Source organism: Sorex fumeus, unplaced genomic scaffold (genome assembly GCF_029834395.1).
Source record: "Sorex fumeus unplaced genomic scaffold, SorFum_2.1 ptg000002l, whole genome shotgun sequence".
Lineage (NCBI taxonomy): Eukaryota > Metazoa > Chordata > Mammalia > Eulipotyphla > Soricidae > Sorex > Sorex fumeus.
The window spans coordinates 10,372,142-10,391,062 of NW_026606059.1; the positions used below are offsets into that span (position 1 = coordinate 10,372,142).

Here is an 18,921-nt window from a genome sequence, read left to right on the forward strand (position 1 = left end):
CCTCACAGCTTAAGAGCTTGGAGAAGGACCAAAAAAAGGAGCACAACCCGAACAGGAGAAAGGAAATAATAAAACTCAGAGCAGAGATTAACGAGATGGAAACCCAAAAAACAATCCGAAAGATCAATGAAACCAAGAGCTGGTTCTTTGAGAAAATTAACAAGATCGATAAGCCTCTAGCAAAACTCACAAAGAAAGGGAGAGAGAAAACCCTAATAAACCGAATCAGAAATGAAAAGGGGGTCATTACAACAGAAACCACAGAAATTCAGAGGATCCTCAGGGAGTACTTTGAGAAGCTTTATGCCACGGAACATCAAAACCTCGAGGAAATGGATAAATTCCTAGACTCCTACAGACTCCCAAGGCTGAACCAAGAAGACCTGGAATACCTGAACAGACCTATCACCATCAAGGAAATTGAAATGGTAATAAAAAGTCTCCCCAAGCACAAAAGTCCTGGCCCGGATGGATTCACTAGTGAATTCTTCCAAATCTTTAAAGAGGACTTACTCCCAATACTCTTTAAGCTTTTCCACGAAATTGAAATATCAAAAACACTTCCAAACAGTTTCTACGAAGCAAATATCACACTGATACCAAAAGCAGACAGAGATACCACAAAGAAAGAGAATTACAGGCCGATATCCCTGATGAACACAGATGCAAAGATCCTCAACAAACTACTAGCAAATAGAATCCAACTACTCATCAAAAAGATCATACACCATGACCAAGTAGGATTCATCCCAGGGATGCAAGGATGGTTCAACATTCGGAAATCAATCAACATAATCCACCATATCAACAAAAGAAAAGATAAAAAGCATATGATCATATCAATAGATGCAGAGAAAGCATTTGATAAGATCCAGCACCCCTTTATGATGAAAACCCTAGCCAAAATGGGTATAGAGGGGACCTTCCTCAACATAATTAAAGCCATCTACCACAAGCCTACAGCAAGCATCATCCTCAATGGGGAAAAACTGAGAGCCTTCCCTCTAAGATCAGGGACGAGACAGGGATGCCCACTCTCTCCACTGCTGTTCAATATAGTACTGGAAGTACTTGCAATAGCGATTAGGCAGGAAAAAGATATTAAGGGCATTCGGGTAGGAAAGGAAGAAATCAAGCTCTCACTATTCGCAGATGATATGATACTCTACTTAGAGAACCCAATAACTTCCACCAAAAAACTCTTAGAAACAATAGACTCGTATAGTAAAGTTGCAGGTTATAAAATCAATACCCAAAAGTCCATGGCTTTCCTATACGCAAACAGTGAGAGAGAAGAAAGCAACATGAAAAAAACAATCCCATTCACAATTGTGCCCCAGAAAATCAAGTACCTAGGAATCAGCTTAACTAAGGAAGTAAAGGACCTGTACAAAGAAAACTACAAAACGCTACTTCAGGAAATAAAAGAGGACATGAGGAAATGGAAAGATATCCCCTGCTCATGGGTCGGGAGACTTAACATTGTCAAAATGGCAATACTACCGAAAGCATTGTATAAATTCAATGCAATCCCTATAAGGATACCCATGACATTCTTCAAAGAAATGCAGCAAACACTCTTGAAATTTATATGGAACAATAAGCCCCCACGAATAGCTAAAGCAATTCTTGGGAAAAAGAAAATGGGAGGAATCAACCTCCCGAACTTCAAACTGTACTACAAAGCAGTAATAATTAAAACAGCATGGTACTGGAACAAAGGCAGAACTGCAGACCAATGGAACAGGGTTGAATACACTGACATCTCTCCTCAATCATATGCTCATCTAATCTTTGATAAAGGTGCAAGTAATGTGAAGTGGAGTAAGGAAAGCCTCTTTAATAAATTGTGTTGGCATCACTGGACGGCTACATGCAAAAAAATAGGCTCAGAACTCTGCCTAACACCATGTACAAAAGTAAGATCAAAATGGATTAAAGACCTCAACATCAGACCAGAAACCATAAGGTACATTGAAGATAAAGTTGGCAAAACCCTCCATGACATTGAAGCTAATGGTATCTTCAAAGATGCCACGCCACTGGCCGAGCAAGTGAAAACAGAGATAGATAAATGGGACTATCTTAAACTAAGAAGCTTCTGCACCTCCAAAGAAACAGTGACCAAAATACAAAGACAGTCTACAGAATGGGAAAGGATATTCACCGAATACACATCTGACAAGGGGTTGATATCCAGGATATACAAAATACTGGTTAAACTCCACAAGAAGAAAACATCCAACCCCATCCAAAAATGGGGCAATGAAATGAACAGAAACTTTCTCAAAGAAGAAATCCGAATGGCAAAAAAGCACATGAGAAAATGCTCTACATCATTAATCATCAGGGAGATGCAGATCAAAACCACAATGAGATACCATCTCACACCTCAGAGACTGGCCCACATCCAAAAGAACAAAAGCAACCGATGCTGGCGTGGATGTGGCGAGAAAGGGACACTCCTTCACTGTTGGTGGGAATGTCCACTGGTTCAGCCCTTCTGGAAAACAGTATGGACGATTCTCAAAAAATTAGAAATTGAGCTCCCATTTGACCCAGCAATACCACTCCTGGGAATATATCCCAGAGAGGCAAAAATATATAGTCGAAGTGACATCTGCACTTGTTTGTTCATTGCAGCCCTCTTTACAATAGCCAGAAACTGGAAGAAACCTGAATGCCCAAGAACAGATGACTGGTTAAAGAAACTTTGGTACATCTACACAATGGAGTACTATGTAGCTGTTAGAAAAGATGAAGTCATGAAATTTACATACAAGTGGTACAATATGGAAAGTATCATGCTAAGCGAAATGAGTCAGAAAGAGAGGGATAGACATAGAAAGATTGCATTCATCTGGGGGATATAAAGTAACAAAGTATGAGATTAATACCCAAGAATAGCTGAGATCAGCACCAGGAGGATTACTCCATAACTTAGAGGCCAGCCGGGTATCCTAGAGGAAAGGGCTATTCAGATAGAGAAGGGAGCACCAAATAAAGGATGTTTGGAGGATCCTCCCAGGAGGGGAGATGCATGTCGAAAGTAGACTATGGACTGAACATGTTTGCCACTCAATGCCTCTTTTGCAGACCACAACACCCAAAAGGAGAGAGAGAACACAGGGGATTGCCCTGCCACAGAGACGGGGGGATGGGGGGATGGGGGTGGGAGGGATATTATCCATGGTGGTGGAAAATGGGCACTGGTGGAGGGATGGGTATCTGATCATTGTATAATTGAAACCAAAGCACAAAAAATTGTAAATCTACAACTTTAAAAAAAATAAAATAAAATAAAGGGGAAAAAAAAAAATGCCAAAAAAAAAAAAATATATATAAGTAGCACTGTAGCACTGTCCTCCCATTGTTCATCAATTTGCTCGAGCAGGCCCAGAAACATTGTGAGACTTGCTGTTACTGTGGTTGGCATATCGATATGTCATGGGTAGCTTGCCAGGCTTTGCCATGTGGGTGAGATACTCTCTGTCGGTAGCTTGCCAGTCTCTCCAAGAGGGGTGGAGGAATCGGACTCGGGTCGGCCAGCTCTGTGCATGCAAGGTAAATGCCCTATCTGTTGTGCTATCGCTCCAGTCCATAATATAAGTATATTATATGTATATGTTATATATAGGTAAATACACACCATGTTGGGTGTGTAAATAGGTTAACATTTACACACCCAACATATGGGCACTCAAATATATGAAACAATTATTAACACACGGCAAGGGATGCATTAACAGCAATACAATAATAAGAGAGGATCTCTATATCCCACTTACAATAATAGTCATATTTTTCAGACAAAAAAATTAACAAGAATATGCCATTAACTAAAGTAATCAAGGTCAAGAACTGTATAGATAAGGACAAAAATGTCAAAGGATATTAATATATTCTCCAGGAAATATCATGTTAGGATACAAAGAAATCTTAATTAATATTTGAAGATTTAAATCATATCAAGCACCTCTTTTTGAATTTTTTTTATATTTTGGTCACACCCAGTGGTGCTCAGCACTTACTCCTGGCTCTGAGCTAAGGGATCACTCCTGCTGGAGACCAAGTGGGGTACTGGAGATAGAATCCGGGTCAGCAGCATGCAGGGCAAGCACCTTACCCACTGAACTATCAGTCATCCTCAGAAACTTTTTCAATAATGAAGGTAGCACTGTAGCACTGTCCTCCCATTGTTCATCGATTTGCTCGAGTGGGCACCAGTAACGTCTCACAACAAATTGTGAGATTGTTGTTACTGTTTTTGGCGTATCGAATACGTATTAGACTAAAAGTCAATGAAGAGAAAACATGGAGGAAAACCTCGCAAACATTTAGAGACGTATTTCTGTATAACTCAGAGAAGTCAAATAAGAAATAATTAACTGAAGAACATAAAAACTAAGAGGAGAATGGTCAGTCCCTGTGGTTACACAAAAGCAGGGCCTAGAGGGAAATTCTTAGTAATATCCAGATGAACTGAGAAAGAAATTGCTTATATGTTCTCGATGGAATACTACTCACCCTTTAAAATAGATGAAATCATGACTTTGAGGCCAAAATAAAAGGAACTTAAATTAATTAATTATACTACATAAAATAAGAAAGAAACTAAAAGAAAATTACTAGATGGCTTCATTCATATGTACAATAGAAATGACTAAAGGATATGGCAAAAACTAACAAGCAAACCCAAAACAAAAATCTCTTACTCTGTGAAAACTATACTAGTTATCCAAAGTAGGAAACAAAGGGGCATAAATATATTAGTTATAAGATAACTAATGATAATTAAATAAACCAAAGATAAAAATATATAAAGGAACCGAAATCAAGTAAAGAAATGGAGAAACATTTATGAAAGGAAAAATAAAGATTACAGTTTTGGGGAAAGATTTATTTACACAGTTATTAGAAGACAAAAATGGAAGCCACTTAGTCACAGAGTTATTTTCAAATCAGTGAAAATTTTGATCAGTTCATCAATTGAATGGGTTTCCAGAAACTAAAGACCTTTTGAGATTCTATTTCTCTTCTCGGCACATATCACAAGTCATTAGCTATATTGTGTAATCCTCTGAATAAATTGTTACTTAGAGTTGAAAGTATTTCCAACTGATAAACAATTTATGAGATATATATATATCAGTCAAGATCATTTGACTTTAATATAACCAATGTAACTAAACGTCAATATCATTTGTTCTAACCTAAAACATTCCACCATCTGTGTTTCATGGGAGGGGTATTTGATTGAAAATGAGTAATATAAAAGGAAAATAAACAAAATAGAGCAAGGCAAATAAACTCCTTCTATATTTGTAAGAATGTGGTACCAGAGCACTATCCTCCTATTCAATGGATTTAAAATCTTAAAGCAAAGGAAAAACTTCTGAGGAATTATGTCCAAAAGATCCAAAAGTCTGGATCCAAAATGAACAGATGAATTTGGAGGTCAAAAAAAGTCCAACCATCTGTTTAAAAATTGGCGAAAATGTAATCAGGATCATAACAAAAGACAAAGGAAAGCAGATGTTTAATGAAGTTATAAGACAAAACATGTAACTCGTTGGATCAAACTTTACATGCAATAAAAGGCCATGAAAACCAAATTATTTTTATCATCTTTTATAATATCCTGCTTTACATTTATGAGTCTAAGAAGTTTCACTCCAGGAAATGAAATGGTTATATATATGTAGTCAAAGCTTTTACTTTTTTATTTTGTTATCATTTAAATATTTAACCCCAGTATATTAGATATAGCAAATCATGCAATGATAATTTTAAGGTAAGAAAAATTCATTAGAGTGTAAGAAGATTCATGGCTCTGATGGCTAAGAAATTTTAGGTTTCTTAAAAATACTGATAGACACTTAAGCATGTTCCATGCTTAGTCGAACCAGAGAAAATAAAAGCCTAGTAAAAGAGAAATAGTGATGAAACATAATGGGACATACAGAAGAAATACTATCACAAAAACTTTCAACTGAATGAGAAAAAGAATGAGGAAAGCATACTTTAAATATGTGACAATATATCCATGCCTGAATTAGCAGTTTCCATGGATTATTATTTCTGAATTGGACATAAAGTTGGCGTATTAGGGCTGGAGTGATAGCATAGCAGGTAGGGCATTTGCCTTACACGCAGCCAATCCGAGTTTGATTCCTCCACCACTCTCAGAGAGCCCAGTAAGCTACCGAGATATCTAGCCCGCATGGCAAAGCCTGGCAAAATACCCATGACATATTCGATATTCCCAAAACAGTAACAACTTGATCACTTGATCACTTGACATCCTGTTACTCATCGATTAGCTCAAGCAGGCGACAGGAACATTTTCATTCGTCCCTGTTGGGTGCTAGTGTAGTCCTACCGCATCTGCTCATTCTAGGAACAAGAAGAGCTTCAGGGTCTTGACGAAGAAGTCTGACCATCTCGTAGGTGGGCGGCCACACAGTCTTTTGGTGTCCCGTGGAATTCAGTCAGTAACAGCTCTAGTCCAGTGGTCATCTCCAAATCTCATTACGTGGCCAGCCCATCACATTTTTGATGCCTTGGCAAATGAGACAGCATCCCTAATCCTTGATTATCAATGGAGGTCGGAACACCGGATTCTTTCTCTCATTTGAGTGAAACGTGATACTCCAAGCATAGCTCTTTTGATTCCGCTCTGGGAGACCCGAATAGCATTCTCATCCTGTTTTGGTAGGGCCCAAGTCTCTGCGGCATATGTTAATGCAGAAAGAAAGTGGAATCGAAGAGATGTGCCCAGAGCCAGAGGTTCTTCATCCTCTTAGCTATTTCTCCGATGCTCTTGAAGGCATTCCAAGCCGCTCTCTTCCTCTTGTGCAACTCAGGTGCCAGGTCATTCATCATGTTGACTTCTTGACCTAGGTACACATAACTGTTGCATTCGAAGATGGTCATTCCGTTGAGAGAGAAGGGAATGTCAGGAATGAGACTGTTTCTCTTAAACATTGTCTTCATGAGATTCAGCTGTAGTCTGACCTTTCCACACTCACAGTCGAAGTCGGCCAGCATTTGTGCCACTTGGCTAAGGTTTGGTGTTATTAGAACAATGTCATCAGCAAAGCAGAGATGGTGTAGTTGCTGACTGTCTATCTTCACTCCCATTTTTTCCCATTCCAGTTTTTGCATGACGTTCTCGAGAGTGGCACTGAAGATTTTTGGTGAAATGGTATCACCCTGCCGAACCCCTCTCTTGACATTGATGATCACTTCTTTGTAGAATGGTGAGATCCTGGTAGTGAATCTGTAATACAGCTCACGGATGATCCTGATATATTGAGTTTGAATGCCCTGATTGGCTAGTGCTTTGATGACCGCTTCTGACTCAATAGAACCAAAGGCCTTCTTTAAATCAATGAACATTAGACAAAGTGGCATCTTGAACTCCCAAGAAACCTCAATGAGCTTGGTTATTGTGTGGATATGGTCGATCATGCTGAATCCGTTGTGGAACCTGCCTTGCTCGCAGGGTTGTCCTTCATCTAGTGTTCTGCCAATCCTATTCAGGATGACTCGAGTGAACAGCTTGTAGACGACAGACAACAGGCAGATCAGGCGATAGTTGCCAATGTTGTGGATGTCTCCCATCTTGTACAGTAGTACAGTCCTGCTGGTTTTCCATTGGGATGGAAACTTGCGTTCAGACAGGTAGCGTGTGAAGAGCCGAGCCAGCATATTGATGAGTACTGACGGCAGGTTCTTCAGGTGTTCAGGTCTGATCTTGTCTGGGCCAGCTGCTGTTCATTTCTTTACCAATGAAGTGGCATGTCAGATTTGGGAAGGGAGAACATTGGGAACGACATATTCATCCTGTGGAATTTGGTAGGTGGGCAGGTAGACGTGACTATCAAAGAGATCTGAGTAAGAGTCATGGATAATCTTCTCCATTGCCCTTCTGGAATATGTGATAGATCCATTAGGACATCGGAGGGCAGTTATCTTGGTCTTGTAGTTGGCGAAGGACAGGTGGGTGTTACGAATGCTTTTCCCGGCTTCTGCTGCATCTACCAGAACTTCTGCTCTTCTCTCTGTGAGATCTTCCTTGATTGCTTCTCTGCACTGCTTTGTGAGCTCGGATGTTCGCTTGTGGTTGCCTGAAGCATGCGCCAAGTCACATTGGCGAATAAGCTCAAGAGTTTTCAAAGACAGGTTTTTTTTTTTTTTGTGGCTATCTCTCTCTTGGTGTTCCTTGCACAATCATGAAGGTGCTGAACCAGTCAATCGTATTCCTCGTCAATGTTGTCAATGACAGCAGAGTCTCTTGCCCCTGTGCCTGGCTGTCCTCGCCGGGACCCCTTGGAGGGGAGCGGGTTGAGTTCTCCTCCCTGCCCCGACCAGGGCTCCGGCAGCCAAAGACCTCCAGAACCAGCCACCACCATGCTGAGACCACTCTCCGTACACATGAAGGTACCGGCAGAGGAACAAAGGTATGCGGGTCCCGGGACTGAGATCTCTCAGCCCACTCGGATTGGGGCTGAGCATCCTCCACCCAGATCCTCCAAATTCCAGTAGGCGGGGGTCACACCCACCAACTGGCCCCCAGGCACCATGTAATCCCATCAATGGCCAAGACTCAGAGACTATAAAACCCAGCTCCCGGAAATTACATCTTATTATTTCATTCTTACTTTGGACAAACTGGCAGGCTACCGAATGTGACCTGCCCACAGGGCAGAGTCTGGCAAACTCCCCGTGGTGTACCCAATATGCCAAATACCAGTAATAATGATGGATTTCATTCTCCTAAAGAGCCTTGAATATGGCACTTTCTTAAAAATCTCAGGGCTAGGATGAAGGAGACGTTATTGGGGTCTGCTCAAGGCAATCGAATAATAGGATGGTCGTGATCATGATCGTGGTCATTGTCAACGACGGAATCTTTCCATGTTGCAGCAATAGTGCCAAAGAACTCCCAGTTGGTAGTTGTTCTGGGAATTCTCTTCTTAAACTTTGCAGCCCTTTCTCCCTGCTCTGTGAAGTAGAATTTTGCATGAAGGAGACAGTGGTCTGATCCCGTTTGGAATTTTGGGACAACAGCGACATCGATCAGGCAAAACTGTCAATTGAATATGATGTGGTCAATTTCATTGTGGAACTGTCCACCGGGAGACTCCCATGTCCAACGTTTAGATTCAGCCTTCTGGAACTGTGAGTTACCATGGGTGGTCTTAGTCTACATGATGAACTCAGTCAGTCTCTCACGCTGTTCATTTCATTCTAGGCCATGGGTCCTGATGTGGAGTTTTTCGGTTGATTGTCTCAGTCCTATCTTAGCATTAAAATCACTGACAATGATATTTTCAAAGGTGTAGTCTTCTTTATACAACTTCTCCAGTTCCATGTGGAACTTCTCATTTTCTCCTACATCATAATTGGATGTTGGTGCATAGACAACGAAGATAGAAACTGCTGTGAGACACATCTATTCAAATGTAATCGTCCGATTCAGGATGTTAGGCATTCGAATGAATCAATGCTCATGGCTAAGTTCATATTGACAAGGATAGCGACACCACCAACACCTCTTTTAGTGCATGTTTTGAGGACAGTTCTTCTCCAGTGTCGAAAATGGCGTGATGAAGGGCTGGAGCAATAGCACAGCGTGTAGGGTGTTTGCCTTCCACACGGCCGACCTGGGTTCAATTCCCAGCATCCCATATGGTCCCCCAAGCACCGCCAGGAGTGATTCCTGACTGCAGAGCCAGAAGTAACACCTGAGCATCGGCTGGGTGTGACCCAAAAAGAAAAAAAAAAAGAAAATGGCGTGATGTGATTGATGCCTTCTCCTCTCAGTCAAACCAATGATGTCGTACTTGATCTTTCACACTTGTATCATCAGGTCCTCAATGGATGCATCTGATGCCAATATGTAACAGTAACAACAAGTCTCAAAATTTGTTGTGAGACATTACTGGTGCCTGCTCGAGCAAATCAATGAACAATGGGAGGACAGTGCTATTAAGGATCTACACTTGGGATAATGAGAAGAAAAACACCACTAAGCCTGGTGGTGCAAACTTCGGAATACATAGACATCATCCATATTTTTAAAATATAACAAAGATTTCAGGCAACTGTTTTATAGTTGTCTCAATGGAATGACCATCTCCAAATGCAACAGTTACGTGTATGTAGGTCAAGAAGTCAACATGATGAATGACCTGGCACCTGAGTTGCGCAAGAGGAAGAGAGTAGCTTGGAATGCCTTCAAGAGCGTTATAGAAATAGCTAAGAGGACGAAGAACCTCTGGCTCTGGGCACATCTCTTCGATCCCACTCTTCTTCCTGCATTAACATACGCCTCAGAGACCTGAGCCCTATGAAAACAGGACTAGAACACTATTTGGGTCTCCCAAAGTGGAATCAAAAGAGCTATGCTTGGAGTTTCACATTTCACTCAAATGAGAGAAAGAATCCGGAGCTTCAACCTCCATCGACGATCAAGAATCAGGGACGCTGTCTCGTTTGCCAAGCCATCAAAAATGAGATGGGCTGGACATGTAATGAGATTTGGAGATGACCGCTGGACTAGAGCTGTTACCGATTGGATTGCACGGGACGTCAAAAGACCGTGTGGCCACCCACCTATGAGATGGTCAGACTTCTTCATCAAGACCCTGAACGATCGGTTTGAGAATAAACAGATGCCATTGCGTTACACTAGCACATGACAAGGACGAATAGAGACGTTCCTGGCACCTACTCGAGCAAATCAATGATTAATGGGAAGTCAAGTGATCAAATGATCAAGTTTTATAGTTCATAAAAGTTCAGACATCAGCTACATGAAGTATTTACAGGCCTTCTATACTGACTGCCTTAAGAGTAAATCTGACAGGATCATAATTTGATTGACTAAAACATTGTGAGGGCTTGAACTTTTATTCATTTTACTTTCTTCATCTTTCTGTCTTATTTCACATAGCAAAAAGGGAATATAACTCTAAGAACTTTAAGTTCTCCTTCTCTCTAAGTCACTTCTTGTTTCCTTAGCATACAATTCTTGGTAATTCTCAACTATTTTATGCCTTCTTTCTATTTATATAAAATCTTTGAACTGAAAATGGCACTAAATTATAAAATAAAGTTTTCATCAAGATAGAAAATAAAGTTTCTAAAAGAGGGGAAGACTGGCCCAGATCTTTTTCCAAAGATCTTTGGCACAAACTTAATTTCATTTGTGACATGGGCAAAATGGCAAAATCTTAAAATTGAAGGGAACAACCCTAGAAATGTAGTCCCCTCTCCCTCCCAAATGAGACTTTCGCCTTCACATCACTCAGTGATGATGACCTGGGCACTGGTATCTCCATCCCTTATAAGAAATTTTAAGTTTAATTTAAAATAGTCCTTAGAAAATTCATTCTTTGTGTGTGTTTGCTTGTGGGGCCACAATTGGTGATTATCACAGCTTACTCCTGGCTCTGCACTCAGGGATCACTCCTGGCGGTGTTCGGGGTCAACCAAATGGGATGCTGGGGATCGAACCCGGGTCAGCTGTGTACAAGGCAAATGCCCCACCCACTGTACTATCACTCCAGCTCCAGAATGCTCATTGTTAAAAATTCAAAAGTTGCTTCCCTTCTGCACTGATTTGTTCATTCTAAACCGTGATCAAATAATTATGAAGTCATTTGTATTTCCATGAAGATGAAATGCAACTGCCCTTATCCATCTAGAGACGCTCAGACAAAGCACCACTGCTTTCCTTTGACACTCTTCTCCTTTATCCACTCCCAAGTCTCGGGGTCACTCACCTGAATCACACCTCCCAAGAAGGAAACAGCTGCAGCAACCCCAATTCTTTGCATCTCAAAGTCAGACAAGCCTAAGACACTGGTGTTACTCTGGGTGGTAGCGTTCCTGCTGCTCAGGGGAACAAGGCGTTCCACCGCATTGGCTGAGATGAGCGATGTCAAGGCAAAAGTACCTAAAAAGAGAGATGGAGAATCTTCTGTTAGGAATGGACTCAAGAGAAGTTGCTAAACTCGACCTAAAGTTGACCCCACCCCTGTTAAATAAAACATATCTTCTAGAAACACTCTTTTTTATATCCAAACTCCTCTATAATTCTCTCAGTTCATGGAATAAGCAGAAACCTACCCACATACCAACATATTCCTTCACTGGATATCCACACCCACCCGCCTGCCTCTCCCGGTCCGGTCTATCCTTCCTGAAGATCTACCTGGAGACTTCTCTGGGGACAGGGCATGGCTTGGATTTGAATATAAATTGAACATGTTGAATATAAATTAGAGCGATGTTATATATAGATGAAATTTATATAATTGAATATAAATTAATTTGAATTGATATATAGTTGAATTAAATTAATTCGAATTGATTTATAAGTTGTTACTGTGTCTGGCATATCGAATACTCTCAGTAGCTTGCTGGGCTCTCTGAGAGGGGCGGAGGAATCGAACTCGGGTCGGCCATGTTGGCTGCGTGCAAGGCAGACGCCCTACCCGCTGTAAGTGGGCATACAAATATCTACATCTCTGCACTGCACTGCACTGTCCTCTCACTGTTCATCAATTTGCTCGAGTGGGCCCAGTAACGTCTCCATTTTGAGACTTGTTGTTACTGTGTTTGGCATATCGAATACATCATGGGCGAGTTTGCCAGGCTTTGCAGTGTGGGTGAGATACTCTCGATAGCTTGCCGGACTCTCCGAGAGGGGTGGAGGAATCGAACCCGGCTCAGCCAGACTGGATGTGCGCAAGGCAAACACCCTACAACTGTGCTATCGCTCCAGCCCACTATATCTCAAATTGAGTAAATCAGAGACTGGCCTGATTCATTGCTAAGGCAGAGCTCTGTGCTTGAATATGAGAAGCTGCGCTCCTTGATTTTCCTACACAAAAATGTATATTTTGGCTCAAATCTTCTCCCACCGCCCCCCACCCCCACCCCGGCCCACAGATTTCATCTCAGATCCTCCAGGTCATGATACATCTTTTTACTCCCTATGGTCTCATAGCAAAAAAGATCTTCCTGATAGTTTAACAACATGCGGTACCCATGAAATAATCGATTTCTACCTACTATCATGAGGTAAGGTTCAATATGTTTCCCACAAATTGTCCTGTGGGACTATTTTCAGTGTTTTCCTCTTGCAGCCAAGAGTTCTAAGGCCTCTAGTTTCGGCAAAGTTCATCTAAGAACATGGGCTTTGGGCACAGGGAAACCATTGCCACAGTCTCGGGAACTTTGGGTTAAAGAAACCAAGTGCCGTATTACACCAACACTTTCCTTGACTCATTATTTAAAGACCTTTCTTTACTCCAGATCATAAGTGAGACGTGGGGTGAGAGACATTGTAGAGAAGGTAGGGTACATGCAGCCAGTCAGATGCAATCCCTGAAGTCCCAGATGATCCAAGAGTTTTCCAGAAGAGATCCCTAAGCACATCACTGGGAGTAAGTTCTGAGCAAACTGTTGTGTGTAGACCAAAACCCAAATATAAATAAATAGATAAAATTAAGTGAGACCCTGTGAAAAAGCCTTCAGCAAGATGTTGATTGTCCAAAATAAGCATGCATCATGGGTCGTGAGACTTAACATTGTCAAAATGGCAATACTACCGAAAGCACTGTATAAATTCAATGCAATCCCTATAAGGATACCCATGACATTCTTCAAAGAAATGGAGCAAATACTCCTGAAATTTATATGGAACAATAAGCCCCCACGAATAGCTAAAGCAATTCTTGGGAAAAAGAAAATGAGAGGAATCAACCTCCCTAACTTCAAACTGTACTACAAAGCAGTAATAATTAAAACAGCATGGTACTGGAACAAAGGCAGAACTGCAGACCAATGGAACAGGGTTGAATACACTGACATCTCCCCTCAATCATATGATCATCTAATCTTTGATAAAGGTGCAAGTAATGTGAAGTGGAGTAAGGAAAGCCTCTTTAATAAATTGTGTTGGCATCACTGGACGGCTACATGCAAAAAAATAGGCTCAGAACTCTGCCTAACACCATGTACAAAAGTAAGATCAAAATGGATTAAAGACCTCAACATCAGACCAGAAACCATAAGGTACATTGAAGATAAAGTTGGCAAAACCCTCCATGACATTGAAGCTAATGGTATCTTCAAAGATGCCATGCCACTGGCCGAGCAAGTGAAAACAGAGATAGATAAATGGGACTATCTTAAACTAAGAAGCTTCTGCACCTCCAAAGAAACAGTGACCAAAATACAAAGACAGTCTACAGAATGGGAAAGGATATTCACCGAATACACATCTGACAAGGGGTTGATATCCAGGATATACAAAATACTGGTTAAACTCCACAAGAAGAAAACATCCAACCCCATCCAAAAATGGGGCAATGAAATGAACAGAAACTTTCTCAAAGAAGAAATCCGAATGGCAAAAAAGCACATGAGAAAATGCTCTACATCATTAATCATCAAGGAGATGCAGATCAAAACCACAATGAGACACCATCTCACACCTCAGAGACTGGCCCACATTCAAAAGAACAAAAGCAACCGATGCTGGCGTGGATGTGGCGAGAAAGGGACACTCCTTCACTGTTGGTGGGAATGTCCACTGGTTCAGCCCTTCTGGAAAACAGTATGGACGATTCTCAAAAAATTAGAAATTGAGCTCCCATTTGACCCAGCAATACCACTCCTGGGAATATATCCCAGAGAGGCAAAAATGTACAGTCGAAGTGACATCTGCACTTGTTTGTTCATTGCAGCGCTCTTTACAATAGCCAGAAACTGGAAGAAACCTGAATGCCCAAGAACAGATGACTGGTTAAAGAAACTTTGGTACATCTACACAATGGAGTACTATGTAGCTGTTAGAAAAGATGAAGTCATGAAATTTACATACAAGTGGTACAATATGGAAAGTATCATGCTAAGCGAAATGAGTCAGAAAGAGAGGGATAGACATAGAAAGATTGCATTCATCTGGGGGATATAAAGTAACAAAGTATGAGATTAATACCCAAGAATAGCTGAGATCAGCACCAGGAGGATTACTCCATAACTTAGAGGCCAGCCGGGTATCCTAGAGGAAAGGGCAGTTCAGATAGAGAAGGGAGCACCAAATAAAGGATGTTTGGAGGATCCTCCCAGGAGGGGAGATGCATGTCGAAAGTAGACTATGGACTGAACATGTTTGCCACTCAATGCCTCTTTTGCAGACCACAACACCCAAAACGAGAGAGAGAACACAGGGGATTGCCCTGCCACAGAGACAGGGGGGATGGGGGGATGGGGGTGGGAGGGATATTATCCATGGTGGTGGAAAATGGGCACTGGTGGAGGGATGGGTATCTGTTCATTGTATAATCGAAACCCAAGCACAAAAAATTGTAAATCTACAACTGTAAAAAAAAAAATAAAATAAAGGGAAAAAATTAAAAAAAAAAATAAGCATGCAGCAGGATAAAGACCAAGGATGGGATTCAGAGCATCTTCAGGAGAAGGCCTTGTTAGAATGGATGTGGACACAGCACTAGGCCTATCTGGATAGGGGAGTTCATCCTTCCAGCAAGAATGAAGCGTTGCTGTTCCTGAGGCAGTCCAATGGAATCAAGGACATGGGGCCACGAGTTCCCACATAAGGCCATTGTGGACAACAGTCTACCTGTGTTACACAGGCCTGTAAGATGGAGAAGGCATATTGTGTGTTCCCTCCATACTCCTTGTCTACTCTTTTCCCTCACTGTCTTTTTATCCTGGGTGAGTTCAAGCATGGGTGCAGTTGGTGGCCAAGAACCATTCCCCCTGACAAGCAAGACTGACAAATGAAGGAATTGCCTTCAGGCTGGTTGGCAATCAGTGACCGTTTATTCAAGTCTCAAAGCATTAGTTATATAGAAACCATAAAGGAAAGGGTGAGGGTACACATAGGTGTAGTTGAACATTATCATAACAATAAATAGAGGCAAAGCCCCTTCTTCAGTGGAAGTTCTAGGAGATTAACTCAGGGACAAGATCTCATCTGGGTGTTCAACACTATAGATTACTAGGAGATCCACTCAAGCGTGGGATTCCTTCTAAGGGTGTATTGCTTTCTCCTCTCCTTAGCTAGTAATCCATTTAAACAATCATATTATTTAAATATGGTGGGATGGGGGGATGGGGGGTGGGAGGGATACTGGGATTAGTGGTGGTGGAGGGATGGGTACTCAATCATTGTATAACTGAAACCCAAGCGCAAACATTTGTAAGTCTCCAACTGTACCTCATGGTGTTTCACTAATAAAAATTTTTAAAAAATAAACAATCATATTAAATATATTTCTGAATGATATTTCTAGTCATTTCATATGAACACAATATGAGACATATGAAGCTTAAAGAGTGGCTCTTCCCGGGAACAAAGGAGAGGTTAAAGATAAACACAGAGGACTGGGAGTGCCTGGTGAGTGCCTCTGGAGCACTGTGATAGAAGTAGCTCAATAAACCTAAGCTCCCCGCAAGAGGAGTAAGGAGAAATCAATATCATCCAACACTTGAGTGGGTATTGAAGGATACCGGTTAGAGGGACCCTTCAATATCACTAAACTCGCCCAGTGGCACAACAGTTGAGTATGTGACTGCACCTCGTCATTAATGACTATTGGCCTCGAGGGAGGTGACTCCAGTTTAAATCCCAGGTCAGGGACCAGAACGGTAGTACAGCAGGTAGGGTGCTTGCCTTGTACATAGTAGATATGGGCTTGATCCTTGGCAACCCTTGGTTCCCTGAGCCCTACCTCGAATGATCCCTGAGCACAGAGCTAGCAGGAAGCCTAAGCACATCCAGGTAAAGATAAAACAGAAAGAAACTAATAAATCCCAGGTCAGTGGCATATTAGCTTTTGATACTAGCAAGTTAACTGATTTCTCTCAGCTTCCTTATTTGGATAATACAAATAAGGTAGCACGCTCGCACTGTCCTCCCGTTGTCATCGATTTGCTCGAGTGGGCGCAGTAACATCTCCATTGTGAGACTTGTTGTTACTGTGTTTGACATCTCGAATACTCTACGGGGAGGTTACAAATAAGGTATCTAGTTATAACCCGGAGGTTGATATGAAATGAGTTGTGTATACTTAAACAGCTATTATAAATTCTACCACACTGTAGACATTCAGTTTAAAAAAAAATACTCTTTGCTTATTTTGTTGTCTTCTAAAAAGAAGTGCCCTGTGCAGCTTTGCTGAAGTGTCCTATGAACTGATGAATGGACTCTTGCTCGCCCTGCCCTCCAATGTAGAGACTGACCCGCACGTTTGCGGGTGAGCTGCCATCAACAACTCCTTCAATCCACTGGTTTCTTATCCTTTCCCTTTTGGTTTCAAAACATGCTTTTTGCACTTCTCTTCTTTCAAAAGAAGCCATCAGTGAAATTTTCCTTTTAAAAAATACCTCTGTAGTTTAGTTAAAAATAAAATCTCACATTGTTGACAGGGTTTTTGTTTGTTTGTTTGTTTGTTTTAGTTAAGCAAGATCATATTTGTTGAATGAAACTTACATGCAAGGGGAAAGTAAGAGAGCAGGTACAGACCAAGAGAACTACATAGTGGGGGAAAAGCAAATATACATAGAGACAGGCAAAATATGTATTTGAGGGAGAAAGAACATGGGCCTGGGGCTGGAGAGATAGTGGTAGAGCACTTGCTTTGCAAGCCACTGACCTGGGTTCAATCCCTGGCACCACTTTTGGTCCCCAAAGCAAGGCTAGAAATAATTCCCAAGTACACAGCCAGGAGTAAGCCCTGAGGACTGCTGGGTGGGGCCCACACAACACAAAACAAAACAAAGAGAAGGAAGGAGGGAAAGAAGGAAGGAAGGAAGGAGGGAGGGAGGGAGGGAGGGAAGGAGGGAGGGAAGAAAGGAAGGAAGGAAGGAAGGAAGGAAGGAAGGAAGGAAGGAAGGAAGGAAGGAGAGAAAGAGAGAAAGAAAAAATATAGAGAAAAGAAATTAAGAGAAATAAAGAAAAGTAAGAGAAATGAAGGAAGGAGGAAAGAGAAAGAAAGAAAGAAAGAAAGAAAGAAAGAAAGAAAGAAAGAAAGAAAGAAAGAAAGAAAACAAGGCTTGAAATGCAATCCAGTTGTTTACTTTTAATGCTACCTTAAAATGTATCTTTTTTAGCATTAAGTATTGCTTTCAGGAACCAGAGCAATAGTACAGTGGGTAGGGCATTTGCTTTGCACGCAACCAACCCACAACATCCCATATGGTCCCCCAATCACTGCCAGGAGTAATTCCTGAGCACAGAAACAGGAGTAACCCCTCCCCCCCAAAAAAAGCAAAAATAAAAAGTATTGCTTTCACATGCTAAAAGTAGTCGATAGACCAAACATGATTGCCACTCAAAGCCTCTCTTGCAAAACACAGTACCCAAAAGAAGAGAGAGAGAACAAGGGGGAATACCCTGCCACAGAGGCAGGATGGGACGGGGGGGGGGGGGGGAGATGAGGGGGGGGATGCTGGGACCCATGGGGATGGATGACGGGCACTGGTGGAGGGATGGGCACTTGATCATTGTATAACTGAAACCCAAGCACAAAATTTGTAAGCCTATAACTGTATCTCATGGTTTTTCACTAATAAAAAAATTTAAAAAAAAAAAGTATTGCTTTCAGGCAAAATCCCAGATAAAATGGTTTTTTTTTTCTTTATAAAAGCAAGATCAATATTTTAATAATAAAGAGGAAGAAGGCATTCCCATGATATATATGGGAATGCCGACTGGCAGTCCTTTTGGAAAACAATATGGTTGTTTGAGAACAGATAATTGGGTAAAGAAATGATGGTACATCTACACACTGGAATATTACAGAGTTGTCAGGAAAAATAAAGTAATGAAATTTGCCTATAAATGGATAGACATGGAGATTATCATGCTGA

General features: G+C 41.4%; 1 protein-coding gene across 1 annotated transcript in view; it reads right to left on the bottom strand.

Annotated features, from left to right (window-relative positions):
* SLC26A7 (solute carrier family 26 member 7) overlaps window positions 1–18,921 on the bottom strand; it is a 135,462-nt gene that overhangs the window by 85,063 nt on the left and 31,478 nt on the right. The window contains exon 3 of the mRNA XM_056111287.1: window positions 11,796–11,968. Coding sequence (XP_055967262.1) covers window positions 11,796–11,968 — 173 coding nt within the window. The remainder of the gene's footprint in view (window positions 1–11,795; window positions 11,969–18,921) is intronic.